This window comes from Rhinatrema bivittatum, chromosome 11, assembly GCF_901001135.1.
Source record: "Rhinatrema bivittatum chromosome 11, aRhiBiv1.1, whole genome shotgun sequence".
In the NCBI taxonomy this organism is placed as follows: domain Eukaryota; kingdom Metazoa; phylum Chordata; class Amphibia; order Gymnophiona; family Rhinatrematidae; genus Rhinatrema; species Rhinatrema bivittatum.
The window spans coordinates 64,112,884-64,131,314 of record NC_042625.1 but is presented as its reverse complement, the minus strand read 5'-3'; the positions used below and the strand labels follow the sequence as shown (position 1 = coordinate 64,131,314).

Genomic DNA, 18,431 nt, shown 5'->3' with positions numbered 1-18,431 from the left:
CAGATGATTATTGCACGCAGCTTCCAGTTCCCTATGCACCCTTTCCAACTTCACCACCAGTGCCTCAGAGGACCCTGAATCTGGGCCAAATTCTGGATTCTCATGAATGCCTCTGAATCTTAAATTCACCCTCCAGACCTATTTTCCAGGTCTTCAATGCGACTGAGTAACTCAGTATTGGATTGCATAAGTTTATGTTGGGACAGCTTACAACTTGCCAGCTCCGAGGCCTGGTCTTCTAGACAGACCTCTGGTTCTTCGACCTGCCTCCCCAGATTCACCACATGTCCTTTCAATTCGGCCAGCAAACCATGAATCTCCTGTTTTAAGCCAGCCATGTCACTGCGGATGGCCCCAATCCAATTTTAAAAAAAACAGCGCAGCTTGGTGCATCTTCCCCCGCTCCAGAGCTAGCATCTCCGCTCACTTCTGAGGATGCATGCTCGGCCTGCATGCTGCCGTCCGCGCACAACCCCAACAGCGTGGCAGTGCTTGTAAAGGAGAATTTGTGTATGCCTATTTTTTTCTTTTGCGCTGCCATCTCGCCGCCTTTATGGAATGCCGAAACGCCAAAAGAGCTCATCTCCACTCTGAAAGAGCCCGATGGAGGGAGATTTAGCAAGGCCGGGAGCTCGGGAATTATGCAGCCATCGCTGACGGTGATGTCACTTCCTCCAACTCAAACAAGTTTTGAGATAAAATGACTTCAAATCCCAACACTTCCTTTTTGTTTTGTGTCATTTCCTATCCAAAATGACACAAAAAACTAACAAAATACCATTTATGTCATTCATGTCAAAGTAGGCACAGGGGAGATATGATGGAGACATTTAAATACCTGAAATGTTTTAATAATGCACAAGAAGCAAACCTGTTATAGTGGAAAGGAAGTTCTAGAACTAGGGGGTTACAATATAAATATCAGCAGATATATATATATATATATTTTTTAGAGAGGGTAGTGGATTCTTGGAATGCCCTCCCAGAGGAGGCGAGGAGGAGGCAAAAGTGGTGACACAATTTTTAAAAAGTGTAGGATAAAAATGGAGGATCTCTAGTGGCAAGAGGATGGGGTAGCCGGCGGGGAGTGGTGGTTAAAACCCCTGAACGGCAGTGGAAGGATTCCATCAGATACGGGAGAGTGCATTGGGATAGCCTGCATCCAATGGAAGTTTCAACCCTAAAAGGCAATGATACAACTTGAAAAGGCTGGGTGAAGCACATGGGGTAAAGGGAAGAGGGTGCCGGGGTCCCTCTGGGAATTTGTAGATGCATCCACCCAACCTGGCCAGATTGCTAGGGGGCAAACTGGATGAGCCACGTTGGGCTTCATTTATATGCAGAATATAAAGCCAAGACTGAAAATTATGAATGTTATTTTACATCATCCGCTTTATCCTTGTATTATTTTTAAAAAAAAATGTGATCTATAACTTTGGAACGTAATTAAACATCCCGAAGGGGAGAAAATAAAAAACGAAGAAGACTGTAGCATAAAAAGAGAGAAAAACCCACCATTGTGCAAGTAACACGCTCTTGAAATAAAACCATTTCAAAAAGAAAACAGAGCAACAGCAAGAGCGTCCGACCTGCACCATTCTAGTGAAATAAAGAAGCAAGAGGGGAGAGAGCAGCAGGAGGAGCTGGAGAAATTCTAGCAGAAAGGGAAGGGGGAGAGGCAGGGACGGCAGTCGGCAGCCTTCTGCGGTGGTGCTTTGCAGTTACTATTTCACCCCCTCCCTTCCTACATAAAGAAGGAAGCCGGGAGGAGAGGTCGCCTCTGTGGCTGCGCTTCCTTAAGAGCTATAAAACCAGATCGGTTTTTCTTGACTTGTTCGCCTTCAGCTCGAAAGGGGTTACAGGTGCCAAGAGAGAAGATCGGGACTGCTGTGCTCTCCCTCCCCCCTCCCAACCGCTTGGGAATAGGAAGCTGTCATTGTGGATAGAGGGGAGAGGAGGAGCGCCCCCCTCTCCACCTCAACCTTCGGTATCCATCCCCCCCCCCCCCGACCGCTGCATAGCTGCCACACCTGGACAGCAGCTACGATTAATTGCAAGCAAGACAGACAAAACAAATCCAAGAGCCAACAGCAAACCATTATGGGCTACTGAAGCCAGGGAGCCATCGGACCTTCTGGTCAGCCATGGTGGCCTGCAGCGGGGAGAGGATGTGAAGGAAGACCTCAGCCGGAGCCCACAGCACAGGTTTGTTGGGGTAATGTTTACTGAGGGCTGCTTGGGGGGGGGGGGGGGGGAGGAAGGGGCTTTCATGTTGATAGGTGGTCAACTGCAATGGGTGGGGAGCAGAAATCTTTGTTCTGCCCGGAATAAAGAGCAAGGGGAGGGGGAAGAGGAGAGGTGGGGGGTCTTATAACACCATTTTAATGAAATCCACAGCAGGCGAGCTAAGCACTGGCTCTGAATACCAAGTGGGCTTCGGATCTGTCCATACTCTGTAACTCACCTCGCCTCCGGGGATGAGGACTGAGTGTGCCGGGGGGGGGGGGGGGGGGGGGGTCCAGCGAAGGACCCCGGCTAGGTCTTTAGCGCTGGACGGAATAGGTTTCTTACATGTTTGTTGTTTTTCTTGGGAGGGGTGCGCATTTTTTTTTTCTTTTTTTAAACCTTCCACCTCTCACACACTGAATCCCAAACAAGTCGGCTCTCCCCGACCCTGGAGGGGGAAAAAAAAAAAAAGACAGAGGGAAGCAGAGAGCAGAGGAAAAGAAATTCATCAGAGGGGGAGGAGACAGTGATTTGGAAATGAAAGAAGGAGGGTGAAGCGAAGGGAGGGAGAGCAAGAAAGGAGGAGGGCGAAGAAAGAGGATCCTCTCCAAATACAACATTTTCATTGTTTTGGTATTCTGTGGAGTTTTCTTTCTGAGCCTTATTATTTTCCCCTTCCAGGAAAATCGGTAGAAAAGCACAGCCCCGGGGATTGCCAGCGCGATGAGAGAGAGGGAGCGGTGAAAGGGGCTGGAGCTGCAAGCGAAGGCACGGAGCAGCCTGGCTGCAAGCTTGCACGGCATCTGCTGGGAAAAGAAACGAGTCTCCCAGGGGAGGGGAGCGCCTTTCCCAGCTTCTTCTGCAGCCTGAACGGCAGAGCGGACCTAGAACCTCTCTAGGATTCAGGAAGAGAACCCCCCCCCCCCCTTCCTCCGATGCCTCTCCACCTGCAGCGGATGCTCGCCCACCACTGCCGGGTTGCTGCCGCTGCCGCAAGATGAACTGCTGCCGCCTCCCAGCCTAAGCCGACCAGGAAGGGGCAACATTTGCAGCAGAAGATGAAAGTGAAAGAGGAGTAAGTGACAGATCCAGTCCGAGAGGAGTCGCAGCCTGCACGGAGAGGGCGGGAGGTGGAGGAGGAGGAGGCCCAGGGAGGGAGGAGAAGAAGAAGTCTGAGATCGAGGACGAGGGGCAGGGGAGAGTCTGAGCCCCCCTACCCTCGGGAAGGAGATGGAGAGAAGGCTGAGAGGCCCCTGAAGGTGGCCTCTGTGCATGCTTGGCTGTTCTGTGCTGCAGCAACTCTACTCTTTCAGAAGGGGAAGTGCCGCAAAAATATATGGGGTTTTTTTCCTACGGTTTATTCTCTCTCTAGCTCAGAGTTTGACTATAACAAGTACTAGGGCATGGCCATCGAGGATACGTGAAAAAAGGGGGGCTAAAGCGCCAGGGAAAAGATTAAAAGAGCAAAAGGGAGACTTCAGGGAAGGACAATTTACAGGGGGTGGGGTGGTTCGGTCAGGTGGTTGCACTTTGCCAACCTAACAAACAGAAGAAAAGCATCTTTAGTTCAAATCCGAAGCTGCAATCCTGCACTAACTACGTTTGTTCTTCAGTTTTCTCGAAATCCAGTCCGTCTGTTTCAGTCGCAGGATATACTGGGGGTTTGCATTTGAGGAGTTCATGTTGATCTGTTGCCGTAGCTGAAAGAAGCTTGACTGCGATGCAGAAATGGTGCAACGGGAAGAGTAAATCGGATTAAAAAAAAAAAAAGAAAAGGAACAAGGGGTGTTGCCTCCTTTCCCCGGATCCATTGTCGCACATCGCCTCTGCAACAAGCTGGCGGCAGGGGATATGCTCTCAGTCCGGGACAACCCTTAAGAAGCCGCTCGCCGTCATGTCGCGACCGAACTCGGGGGTTCTGATCTCCGCCAGCGGACTGGGGCTGGGCTTCCCCCCGCAGAACCTGGCCCGGGTGGTGGTGTGGGAGTGGCTGAACGAGCATGGCCGGTGGCGGCCCTACTCGGCCACCGTGTGCCACCACATCGAGAACGTGCTGAAGGAGGACACGCGGGGCAGCGTGGTGCTGGGCCAGGTGGACTTGCAGCTAGTGCCCTACATCATCGACCTGCAGTCCATGCACCAGTTTCGTCAGGACACAGGTAAGGAGCGAGACTCTGGGCTTTCTTATCCCTGCCAATAAAGTCATTGATGCTTTTCCCTAGTATAAAAGTGGCTATCCTAATCCGATTATGCAGGAATAAAACATTACATCCGTTTTTCAAAAATGGAATGTGATCAGATCGTGTTTTGCTGCCTTGCACAACCTACGCGAGTTTAGGGCAGGGCAAGTCTTCTTTATAGGGTCAAAGGTTAAAGGAAGTGTGATGGGAAAGACCTTTTTTTTTTTGTGTGTATCCCAAAGCTGTTGTGAAATGCCATGTTTCCAGTTCTGTTGCTGTCTCTTTGCGTCTGATTTCACTTCGGACGCCCTTTGCTCCCCAGTGTACCGTGCTGTAAGGGCTGACTGACAGTTGCTTAGGCTTTTAGAGTGTGCATGGAGCTCGACCGGAAGGCCCCAGTGCTGTTGCTTCAGTTTGTGTCGGCTCTTGAGAAACATTTTTCAGTTGAAAAAGCCTGCAAAAAAAAAAAAAAAAATCCACACCCGGAAAAGCTTAGAATTATACTTCAGTTATACAATTACATTTTTTTGGCAAATTAAAACGTCTTTGTATGCTGTCAGCAAAGAAAAAAAGGCACCTGTATCTCTGTTTAAAGCTTCTGTTTTTTTTAATTTTCTTTCCGAGAACAGTAGGGAGGGGAAGCAGATCAAATATGGGACTTGGCTCGTCCTGCTGGGCCTCTGAGTTCTTGATGGTTAATTTACATGGCTTTCTTGCTGCTCCACCAAGATCATCGTTACGTAGGCCTGACTTTGCCCCGCTGCATCTATGGACCGGTAGTTCTATTCTTTTTAGAACCTGGAACTGCAATGGGGTGAAACCAGGAATGGCTCAGCCTATGCCCTACCTCAAAGAGCTATTTTCTCACTTTCATTTAACTTTATTGGCAACTTGGTAAACACCCTGACCCTAGAGCAAACTGTGACCTAATTGATGCCATCCATTCATCCTTGATAGCTAGAAAGGCTCCATAGGGGAGGTTAGTTGAGGAATACATACCATTCATTCACTAGAAGCTTGGTGAAAAATTTATTTTAGAATAATGTTCTCAATTTAGAGGTATATGGTGCTAAGTTTTAGTGCTATACATTTGAGGATGGCTTTTATATGCTATTATGAGGTTCATAAAGTACCATGCTAGGTCAAAACAGTGGCCCATGGCGCTTAGCATCTTGTGTACAACAGTGACCAACCCAGGTCATTGGGAAGCACCCCACTTATCCTAATGAGGAAAGACATTCCCTCTTCCTCAGAGTTAAGAGGTGGCAGTCCCTGTGTCCACCTGGCTAATAACTGTTAATAGACCTGTCCTCCAAAAACTTAGCAGAACCTTTCTTTTTTTTTTACTCAGCTATTTAGTACTAACCTTGACCACATTCCTCTGGCAAGAAATTCCACAGCTTAATTGTGCATTGGCTGAAAAATTAATTTCTTAAATAGTTTTGTGGTGTCTCCCCTATGCCTACTAGTATTTCTTAAAAGGGTAAATAACTGTCCTCTATTTATTTACCTTTTTCCATACCACATATGATTTTATACACCTCTGTCATATCCCCTCTCAATTACCTCTTTCGCAAGCTACAGCGTTCTAATTTCTTAAGCCTTTCCTTTCTCCCTTTTTTTGGCCTTTTTGGAATCTTTTCTAATTCTGCTTCATCTTTTTTTGAAATGGGGCAACTAGCAGTGCCTTAGATATGGTGTGGTCACCCCACATTCTTTTTTACTTTTTAAATTGCTGCTGCACACTGAGCTAACAATGTCAATGTAACCCCAATATTTAAAAAGGGCTCCGGGGGCGATCCGGGAAACCACAGACTTCAGTGCCAGGAAAAATAGTGGAAAGTGTTCTAAATATCAAAATCACAGAACATATAGAAAGACATGGTTTAATGGAACAAAGTCAGCATTGCTTTACCCAAGACAAGTCTTGCCTCACAAATCTGCTTCACTTTTTTGAAGGAGTTAATAAACATGTGGATAAAGGTGAACTGGTAGATGTAGTATACTTGGATTTTCAGAAGGCGTTTGACAAAGTTTCTCATGAGAGGCTTCTAGGAAAAGTAAAAAGTCATGGGATAGGTGGCAATGCCCTTTCGTGGATTACAAACAGGCTAAAAGACAGGAAACAGAGAGTAGGATTAAATGGACAATTTTCTCAGTGGAAGGGAGTGGGTAGCGGAGTGCCTCAGGGATCTGTATTGGGACCCTTACTTTTCAATATATTTATAAATGATCTGGAAAGAAATATGACGAGTGAGGTAATCAAATTTGCAGATGATACAAAATTGTTCAGAGGAGTTAAATCACAAGCAGATTGTGATAAATTGCAGAAAGACCTTGTGAGACTGGAAAATTGTAGGGATGTGAATCGTTTTAGGACGATTAAAATTATCGTCCGATAATTTTAATATCGTCTTAAACCGTTATGGAACACAATACAATAGAGATTCTAACGATTTATCGTTATAAATCGTTAGAATCGTGAGCCGGCACACTAAAACCCCCTAAAACCCACCCCCGACCCTTTAAATTAAATCCCCCACCCTCCCGAACCCCCCCCAAATGACTTAAATAACCTGGGGGTCCAGCGGCGGTCCGGAACGGCAGCGGTCCGGAACGGGCTCCTGCTACTGAATCTTGTTGTCTTCAGCCGGCGCCATTTTCCAAAATGGCGCCGAAAAATGGCGGCGGCCATAGACGAACACGATTGGACGGCAGGAGGTCCTTCCGGACCCCCGCTGGATTTTTGGCAAGTCTTGTGGGGGTCAGGAGGCCCCCCCCAAGCTGGCCAAAAGTTCCTGGAGGTCCAGCGGGGGTCAGGGAGCGATTTCCCGCCGCGGATCGTTTTCCGTACGGAAAATGGCGCCGGCAGGAGATCGACTGCAGGAGGTCGTTCAGCGAGGGTTCCGGCGCCTCGCTGAACGAGGGTTCCGGCGCCTCGCTGAACTATTAATGTGCCGGTTTTGCGATTTTACGATTTTTCACGATATTTTACCCCCCCAAACGGCAACAATACGATTCCCTCCCCCTCCCAGCCGAAATCGATCGTTAAGACGATCGAGGACACGATTCACATCTCTAGAAAATTGGGCATCGAAATGGCAGATGAAAATAATGTGGATAAGTGCAAGATGATGCATATAGGGAAAAATAACCCATGCTATAGTTACACAATGTTAGGTTCCCTTATTAGGTACTACCACCCAAGAAAGAGATCTATGTGTCATAGTGGGTAACACATTGAAATTGTCGGTTCAGTATGCTGCTGCAGTCAAAAAAGCAAACAGAATATTGGGAATTATTAGAAAGGGAATGGTGAATAAAACGGAAAATGTCATAATGCCTCTGTATCGCTCCATGGTGAGACCGCACCTTGAATACTGTGTACAAATTCTGGTCGCTGAATCTCAAAAAAGATATAATTGTGATGGAGAAGGTACAGAGAAGGGCGACCAAAATGATAAGGGGAATGGAACAGCTCCTCTATGAGGAAAGACTAAAGAGGTTAGGACTTTTCAGCTTGGAGAAGAGACGTCTGAGGGGGGATATGATAGAGGTGTTTAAAATCATGAGAGGTCTAGAACGGGTAGATGTGAATCGGTTATTTACTCTTTCAGATAGTAGAAAGACTAGGGGGCACTCCATGAAGTTAGCATGTGGCATATTTAAAACTAATCGGAGAAAGTTCTTTTTCACTCAACGCACAATTAAACTCTGGAATTTGTTGCCAGAGGATGTGGTTAGTGCAGTTAGTATAGCTGTGTTTAAAAAAGGATTGGATAAATTCATGGAGGAGAAGTCCATTACCTGTTATTAATTAAGTTGACTTAGAAAATAGCCACTGCTTTTACTAGCAACAATAACATGGAATAGACTTAGTTTTGGGGTATTTGCCAGGTTCTTATGGCCTGGATTGGCCACTGTTGGAAACAGGATGCTGGGCTTGATTGACCCTTGGTCTGATCCAGTGTGGCATGTTCTTATTGTCCAAAGTAACTTCAAGGGCCTTTCTTGAGTGGAGGAGTAGCCTATTGATTAGAGCAGTGGGCTGTAAACCAAGGAAGCCAGGGTTCAAATTCCACTGCTGCTCCTTGTGATCTTGGGCAAGTCATTCACCCTCCATTGCCTCAGGTACAAACTTACAAGCCAATACAGAATGCTCATTTTGTGGGTATAAACCTTACTTCTGATGCAAATGTGTAGTCAGGTTATTGCCCTTGCATAGAAATTCCATGCTAATGAGGGCATTATACCCTTCTAATGCAGAGAGGTGGGCTGCCTAAACACACATTTTTTTTTAATGCTGGAAACTTTTCATCGGGTCAGAAATGGAGTAAAGTTTACAGTGCTGATATCTGGCCCTGGACAGGCCAAAAAAAAAAAAGATTTTCCAGAGGCTGGCCAGATAACCGGATCAGTACGGACATATCCGGCTAAGTGACAGCGGCTGTCATCGGCTTCCTCACTCCACCTCATCTCTCGAGTTAAAATGTGCATTCAGCCCATGCTGAATGCATATTTTAACTCATCAAATGCACATTTTAAATTGCAGTGCATTTGCATATCATTAGCTTACTGCATCAGTATTTAAAAAAATATTTAGCCTGTGCATTAAAACTGCACTGAAATTCAGCACACAGGCTCTTAACACACAGGTTATTGTGTCAGCCTGTTAGATTATAAGCCCTCTGGGGATAGGGAAATGCCTACAGTATTTATTTAAAATTACTTGTATCCCATGCTCTCCTAGCTTTGGGGCAGGTCACATGAATAGCATAATTTAAAAAAGGCAACAGTCAGTGTAAAATTTACAAACAATTTACAAGCAGTAAAACAATAGATATTTTTCTTATGTGCATCATTTTGCATTTGTCCACATTAAATTTCATCTGCCAATTAGATGCCCACTTCCTCCACCTCAGAGGTCCCCTTGCAATTCCTTACAGTCTGCTTGTGTTTTAACTACTTTAAATAAACTTATATCATCTTCCAATGTGAATATCTGATTCTTTACTCCCTTTTTCAGATCACTAAGGACTTAAGTTAAACTGCCTTGGTCCCACTACAGATCCTAGGGGCATTCCACGATTTATTGCTCTCTATTGGGAAAACTGACCATTTAGGACTATTCTTTGTTTCCTGTCCTTTAACCAGTTACCAGTCCGCAATAGGATATTATTTTTATTATTATTTATTCAACTTGATATACCACTTGTGTTTTACAATACAACAGAATTATACATAGTCACATTAAGATAAGACAGTCACTCAACAACTTCAACAATCAACAGTCAATATAGCTTCTTATCACATGATTTATTAATTTCCTGAGGAGTCTCTTGAGGGATTTTATCAAATGCCTTCTGAAAATTAAGATGCACTACATCGATTGGCTTGCCCTTATCCAGTTCTTTGAACTTGTAAATAAGCATGTGTAGTAGATTAGTAAAGCATGACTTCCTTTTGCTAAATCTATGCTGGCTCTTCACTGTTAAGCTATGTTTATCCATCTGCCCAATAATTTTATTTTTTACAATATCCTCCACCGTTTTACCTGGCACCAACATCAGGCTCGCTGGTCTGTAATTTTCTGAATCACCCCAGAGCCCTTTTTAAAAAGTGGCATTGCCTTGGCTACCCTCCAGTCCTCAGTTCTAGAGGCAGCTTTAAATGATAGGTTTCCAGCAGCTGGCCTGCAACTACATATCTGAATTCTTTTCTAACTCCGGGCTGACTAACATCAGGTGATTTGTTACCATTTAGATTGGCAATTTGCTCTGGCTTGTCTTCCAGATTCACAGTGGTATGTTTCAGTTCCTCTGAATCATCCATAAGAGACTTCAGAGTGCAGTTTGTTTTCTACAGAACTTTTATCCCACTTGACTTTGTCATCTTTCACATATGGATCTACCTTACTACCAGTTTGATCTGGTATCACGTTTCCCTTTGATTATAGGGCTATGTCTTTTTCATTTAGAGTCATAACTCTCTAGTCTTATTTTTTTAAAGATTTCATTCATTTGCATGTAGACACCCAAAGTGACTATGTATGATTTTTATTTCTTTTGGCAGTAATTCGGAATCATTCGTATTTGTCTGCTCTTCATTTAAATCCACCTACATTACCTTGGCATTTTCCACCTATCCTCTATCAAGATCCTTTACTGCCCCTATGTTAACAGAATCCTTTGAAGGCACCTTGCTGCAAACCATGTTCTTCTAAGTGACTGTTAGCTTTCTGCTATGATCCAGTTTAAAAGCTATTCATTATCCATTATAATCATTAGCATCAGTAGCTGGGATCCTGTCAGGTTAAGGTGAAGCTCATCCCATTAGAAATAGGCTCCTCTTTCCCCCCAAAGTTCCCCAGTTCCCAATATAGCGAAAGCCCTCCTCCCTGCGCCATTGCCTCATCTACACATTGAGATTCTCTAGAATGCTTCTGGGGTCCTACACGTAGAAAGCGACCTTGGAGATTTTGGATTTCATTCTCCTACATAGAAGTCTTAAATTTGGCCTCCAGAACCTCCCCCCTGCACTTTACTTTTGTCATTGGTACCCACATGCTCCACAATAGCTATCTGCTCCCCAGCACTCTCTAAAATTTTATCTAGGTGATGCGTGAGGTCTGCTGCTTTAGCACCAGGCAAGTGAGTTACCAAGACATTGTCATAGCCACCGACCACCCAATAACAATGGCAGTCCTATCCCTTTCTTCCTGGGCACACAGTCCTGAAGACACATCCTTGGTGCAAGAAGATAACACATGGCCTGGAAGGCAAGTCCCAGCTACAAGATCACTTCCCGCCTTGGTGATCTTGCCTCTCTAGTGCAACACAGGAGTTGCCAGAGTGCAGATGGGATCACTCTTCTCTTCTATAATACCTATATATACCTCAGCTCCTCCACTCTAGCCTCTAGTTCCCTAAGAGCTAGGAACTTTTTGTACTGGGTGTACACCTATGACCTTTCCCCAACAGGCAAGTGGTATTCCAGTACAAAAGACTGGATAACCCCTCATTGCTGGACTGCTGTCTGCATCTTTTTTTTTTTTTTATTATTTTAAATATAACAACAGTTATTAAAGAGAGTGGGGAGTACTTACAGTTTCAGTTCCTTAAAATGTTAATTATGTGGCCTTAAAGTTTTTAGGTTAGAAATTTATTAATAGGGATTTAATGTAACAAGCCTCTCAAGGGTTTGATACTGTTTAGGTTTAATAGCCTAGCGCCTAGTCCCTGACGGTAGCCCAACTCTCACTAGAGGGTTTTTGCAGGGAGATTTGAATTTATATCACTACCTAGCAGTGGTGTAGCCAGAATGGAATTTTTATTGGGGGGGGGGGGGCAAAGGTTAACATGGGTGGGCAGTAGGCATATAGATTTAGGTCCTTCTAGTTGTACTTGTCAATTAAATACTACTACTACTTAACATTTCTGTAGTGCTCATGACATAGTCAGCACTGTACAAACCTACAAAAAGACAGTCCCTGCTCAACAGAGCTTTCAATCTAATAAGACAAACATACAGGACAAGAGACTTGGGGTATAAAGCAAGACAATGTTTACAAAGAAAAGAAAGTTAGTTAACAAGACTAAAGGCAGACCATCAGGAATAAGATTAAAAAAAAATAAGAGTAAATAATGCCTTAGAGTGCACCTGACATTGGACTTCTAAGTAGTCTGCAATAGTTGTCATGCATTATGAGTGTTGTTTAAAATATTTTAATTCTATTATTTCAAGCATTAACCAACATTTTAAATTCCTTATTAATCTGTTAATTTATTTTATATTTATTTCAGTTCATGAATACACAAGAATTTCATACAAAAAGTAAACAAAAAACACTTAACAGAAACATCAGATCCAATAACATAATAAAACAAGTATCAATGTATTCTTTTAATAATCCTCTTTCCAAAAATGCAGAGAATGTCATAACTACAAGATAACAGCAATAATTATAATCATAAGAATTTAAGATTTTCAATGGGTGCAGTGCAATACTAGGACAGTTCATATTACAACCCAATGTGCAAAAATATTCAAATTCTGATGTCACCTTTAGTAACAGCAAAACAAACTCCATCCACTGCCAGACACTTTGTGAAGTAAAGCAAACCCCTAAAAAAACTCCCAAACACCTAGAACTTTATCATATCATACCAGCACTAACTCTCAGGACTCAAACAACAGCAGTCTTATCTATGAGAAGACAGCAAGACAAAAATGACACTAGGCCCTAGAACACTAATAAACCACCTATTGGGCAAAGAAGCTGGACTACTACAAATCCCTACAGAGAAATTACACGCTAGCCAAAATACTGCACCTCTGGTCGCACATGCACAACTGAGACAGACCTTTACCTAATACAGAATAAGGGTCTACAAATTTGAAACAGAAACATGTAGGCAAATCTGAAATGGAAAGCCAGAGAAACCAGACTCTGAACACTGGAATACTGAAGAAAAAGCAAAATACAAATGTATAAGAAATGCATATTCCCAAAGATGGCATATTCCAATCACTGAAAAGAAAAATATATTTTTTTTACCTTTTGTTGCCAGATCTTATTTTTCTAATCAGTTGTTCCCAGTCTTTTTCACCCTTATCTGTCTTTTCCTAATTCTTTTTCAGGGTCTCTATTATTCTTTCTGTTTCTTCTCTCTCCTCCTGTCTTCTTTCCTTCCTCTCTCTCTCAAACACACACACACACACAGGCTGTCTCTCACATGTGCTCTCTCACATACACACAGGCTCCACTCCCACACTCTCTCACCCAGGATTCCACTCCCACAGACACACAGGCTCTCACTCTTATAGGCAGGTTCCCACACACATGCACACAGGCTCTCACTCACACATGCTCTTATAATCAAGCTCCCATTCTCATACATATAGACTTCCGGTCTCACATGCTATCTGTCTCATGCAGTCTCCCATCCCCCCCCCCCTTCCCAAAATACATGCTCTCTCACAAGCAGGTTCATATTTTCACCCAAACACACAGGCTCTTACATGCAGGCTCCCACTCCCATACACATGTGTATATATATATATATATATATATATATACACACACACACATAGGCTGTCACTCTCAAATGCTCACAAGCAGACTGCAGCTCCCACACACATACACAGGCTCCCTTTCTCACATGCTGTTTCTCACATGCAGGATCCCTCTCCCAAACACATACAGGCTTCTATTGCCACATGTGCACGCTCTCTCTCTCTCTCATACGCACACACACACAGATTGTCTATGCTCACATGCTCTCTCTTTCTCACACATTCTCACTTCTCCATTCCCACTTGATGTCTCTCACACATACAAACACATAGGCTTCTCAATCCCATGCTTTCTCACACATACAGTCTATCAGGGCCTCTCCCTCTTTTCTGGGCCTCCTTCCTGCAAAGCCTCCTCTTTTTGGGCTGCCGTGGGATGAGCCTGTGACAGGGTCTTCTTTCTCGGGTAATGCTGATTGGGTGGGCTTGAGCCACTACGTGGCTATGCCACTGGTATCTAGGTCTTGGCATGTTCTTCCATGGGATTAAGTAACTCTTTTGAAGCTGCTGATTTAACTCATACCTTTTCATTGGTAGCTCAAGGGGAGTTGCGTTCAGGTACTGTAGGTATTATCCTGTCAGCAGAGGGCTTACAATCTAAGGGCCTGATTTACTAAGGCTTTTTCTATTCTGTCTCTCCTCAGGGGTGGCCATCTCCAAGAGCCACAAACAGGCCTGGTTTTCAGGATATCTACATTGAATATTCATGAAAGAGACTTGCATAAGGTGCAAGCTTAGTAGGTCTGGCCCTAAGTTCTGAGACAATGATGGGTGAAGTGACTTGTCCAAGGTCACAAAGAGCATCAGTAAGAAGCAGGATTGTAACCCTGGGTTCTCAGCCTGCTACTCTCACTCAGGCCGATACAGTAAAAGTCGCGGGAGAGCAGGCGAGCGCACAGGCCACTCTCCTGTGTGCGCGATTCAGTAAAAAAAAAATTCAAATTAGGGCCCGCTAGCGTGTCCCTAGCTCCTCTTTTTTGACAGGAGCGGTGGCTGTCAGCGAGATTGAGCGTCCAGTTTTCAACCCAAGATCCGCGGGCCGATTTTACATTTTTTAAAAAAAATTATTTTTAACTTTTGGGACCTTTGACTTAATATCGCCATGATATTAAGTCGGAGGGTGCACAGAAAAACAGTTTTTACTGCTTTTGTGTGCACTTTCCCTGTGCCCGCAGAAATTAAATCCTACCTTTGGGTAGGCGCTAATTTCTGAAAGTAAAATGTGCAGCTTGGCTGCACATTTTACTTACTGAATTGTGCGGGAGTAACTAATAGGGCCATCAACATGCATTTGCATGTTGCGGGCGCTATTAGTTTCAGGGGGGTTGGACGCGCGTTTTGGACGCACTATTACCCCTTACTGAATAAGGGGTAAAGCTAGCGCGTCAAACGCATGACCAAACACGGGTTAACAGTGCGCTCCCCTTCCAGTTGCCCCATCACTGAATCAGCCTGATTGAATAGGCAAATGAGGCATATTGTTTCTAATCTAGAGATCGTTAAAGGTTAAAAGGTGATGATGCATTATGACTCTGAAACTACCTCTAAAATTCCCTGAAATATTATGGAGAGAAGCAGTTGCAGAGTTTGAGAAGTAAATGGATTGTGAAAGGAATTTGCATTTTGGATGAGCTCTGCAATGAGATGCTGGTGTCTCCCAGACGGGTTTCTGTTAATACCAATTTGAGGCTCATTCGTTTCTGTTTTATTCATAGAGTACATTTTACACCAGATAAATGATTTAAAATGGGATGGCTGGATTCTCCCGTGTGTACAAGATTTGACTGTGGGACCCGTGCAATAAAACTTGCAGTCCAAAAAAAATCTTTACCACGTGAAGTGATACAAATTTAACGTGTATGGTGAGACACCACTTAATGTGGTATATAATACATTTTATTGTTGGGGGAGATTACATTTTTTACTGCACTATCGTGGTTACCCCAAAGTGTGCTCTCCCTCCCCCCCTCGCCTCTTACCCAAGCCTGGCGACTCATCGGCAGAGAGGCATATCCTGCCCTTCCTCCTGAGAGTGAAACACCGGCCCTGCAAGTCAGAAACTTCCCTTTAAGTGAAGCATCCTCCCCCATAGCTGGGCCCCCACATCTCTGGAACTAGGTACTTATCTGTTTGGAAGGGGGCTGGACCCCTGCTGCCCTCACTGCAGCTGATGCTGAATTACCGCACCGTGCGGCGCTTCACCGTCTCTGGTGAATGATGTGTGAAGAGTCTTCTGGGGTGGAATGCCTCCTCGTCCCTTTGTTTGGCATCAGCTGAAGAGCAGGCAGGAGGGGGCTGAAAGACTGTACCCCCCACCCAACCGATAAATATCTGTTTCCAAACGGGTGGGGTACAGCTGGTGGGCGGAGTCACTCTGGGGGGGGGGGGCGGGTTCCTCACTTGGAGTGGTGGTGGTGGTGAAGAATTGCCTCACTCCTGGGGTGGGTGGATTCCTCTCGCCCACAGAGGCATCTTGCTGGGCTTGGGAATGGTGTTGTGGAGGTTTGGCAGAGGTCAGCTATTTTTATTTTTTTTTTTGCTGGGGTTTGCGGAAGAGGGCAATCCCCAGGCTCATCGGGCCTTTCAGTTTCCACCAGGGGGATTTGGGGCTGCTTCATGTACGGTAAAAAATGTCCCAGCTGGTCTGAGGCAGGTGTTCAGTTTTTACCCCCTTTGCTAAGTTCTCGGAAGATAACTTGCAGCAATACCCCACTAGTTCCCTGGTAAAGCCTAATTTGCTTATTTAATTATGGGGAAAGCTGGTTTTGGCATGCATAAGCAGCCATTAATGTGCACATTAAAGGGTAAGCAGAGGCCCCGTTTTGGTGGGTCCCTTTTTTGATACGGTATGGCAGTGCAAACATGTTTGCAGATATTGGGAGGACATTGTTTAATATAGCACAGAATAGAACAATTCTTTTCCACCTGTTGGTCTTTCCCTCAAACTAGGGTATACCAGGTGGGCCGAGAGCTTCTCCTAAGAGCCTGGGTACAGCTTTGGCTTTGGTTCTTAGGTGCATTTCTGCAGTAGGAATTGTTGAGCACACCAGCCAGGGAGGACTGGATCTCTGATGTACCGAACCTTAGTCCTATGGTGAAAACTCATCTGCTTAGGGGGAGGGTGTATGGATACATCCTAAGAGAATCTGGAAGAGATACCTGGTTTACTTTTTAAGTTGGGTTAAATATTGTTGGACCTGTGTAGAACTGTCTTTCTGTATTGGCAGTACAAGATATTTATTCAGTCTGAACTCAGGAAAGACACAGATGCCATCTTTTTTTTTTTTTTTTGTAATTGTTTAATTACTCGAAACTATAAGTTAATTAAAAAAGAAAAACTCCAAATTATTACTTTTTTAAAATAGTGTGCTATTGAAAATATTATTTCAAGCTAGCCAGGTAGCAATGTCAAGTAGTTTGAAATGCTTCCCAAGGGTCATAGTGCTGATGCAGCACTGATAGTTGTAGACTCCCATGGCAGCTTTTGCTATGAGTTCAGCTACCTACATTCCAACAGCCAAGAAGTCCTGAGTCCTACCTTTTTGAAGATGAAAGCTAGGGCATACTCCTAATTAAACTCCGCATAAAAACTGAAATGACTCAATGTGCTATGCTGCAGGAATCTTAATATTTTTCCTTGGCCATACACCCTCAAAAAAAAGATGAAGTAGCTTACAATTTAAGTTACTTTTGTTCTGCAATTCTGAGCTTGTTTCAAGGTGTTCTGTGGCGCTTATCACGAGCCCCCTGTGGGACCATGTAGCTTTTGAAGGGACAAGGATTGTTTGTTGCCACTGTATTACAAAGAAACTCACTTTTAGATTATACTCGATGTTCCTCTTTCGAAGGAGGGCTAGCACTGTCTTTTTAGCACGAGAAGCCCTTGTGGAGCACTGCGGGCTGGCGGGCGCGTTGGGGTGGACTAGGCTGAAATTTCTCTTTAAGAAATCTGGCAGAAGCAAGCGCATAACTTCAAGGTCAGCAGATGGCTGACTTCTGGCAACTATAAACCAATACAATAACAGGAAAAAAAAAAGGCAAAAATCACAGGGAAAAATCCTGGGAAAATCACTCGCAGCAGAAGTGAAAGGTTAGAGGGAAATCAAGAGGTAATGGTAAAAAAAAAAAAAAAATTCATGGAAAGTTTGTAGAATTATGGAGGATGTTAAGAATCGTGGAAAACAAGGTGCAGTGTTTGCCTGAAAAATTGCAAGAAAATGAAATAGTTGAAAAGCATGAGAAGTCCCCACCGTGACTCCCTTTCGCTGGAGCGATTTGTGGGAAGCATCCACATAGGTCGGACGTGTTTACAGGGTCTCCAGATTCTTTCTGGGAATTACATGAAGCAGAACTGAGGGGGGTCACGGTAGGGCAGAAGTTCACTGTGATGCTAAAGCTCTGTTGGTGAGTGAGGATTGTGGGATGGAGTCCATCGTCCAGACTTAAAAAAAAAAAAAAAAAGCTGACACTGCAGGTCATACATGCAGCTAAGATTTCCCCGTTGTGTCAACCTGGAAAGAATTTGTGAGGATTAGCTATTGGAAGAGACGCTTATCTAAAATTACTTCTGTTGAAAGAAATACGTTCCCCTTTCAAGAGAACTTGCAAAACACAATGAGGCTGAATGCAGACTGCAACAGCTAGATGGGATTCATGGTGGGGACATCTGCTGTTGAATAGCTTGCTTAGAATGAGTTTGTCAGGGAGATATGGCACACGTGCCTGGCCTGTAAGTGGATATCTGGGAGCTGTATTCCAACACGTTGGAATAATCGCCCATGGGGGGAAACGTTCAGTAGCGCACAGGATGGCAAAGTGCATGCGCGCTTTTTAACGCCTGCATTTTCAATGGGAAATCATTACCTGGTGGAAAATGAACGTAAAGTTCAGCGCGTAGAAGAGACGTGCAGTACTTGCACCAGCTGTTTGCGTAGGAGGGGAGACGGTCAT

The 18,431-nt window shown here is 44.4% G+C and overlaps 1 protein-coding gene across 1 annotated transcript in view; it reads left to right on the top strand.

Moving 5' to 3' along the window:
* Positions 1-1,727: 1,727 nt before the first annotated feature.
* Positions 1,728-18,431, top strand: part of DTX1 (deltex E3 ubiquitin ligase 1) — a 115,796-nt gene continuing 99,092 nt past the window's right edge. The window contains exons 1-2 of the mRNA XM_029570896.1: positions 1,728-2,205; positions 2,908-4,385. Coding sequence (XP_029426756.1) covers positions 4,121-4,385 — 265 coding nt within the window. The 5' untranslated portion in view covers positions 1,728-2,205; positions 2,908-4,120. The remainder of the gene's footprint in view (positions 2,206-2,907; positions 4,386-18,431) is intronic.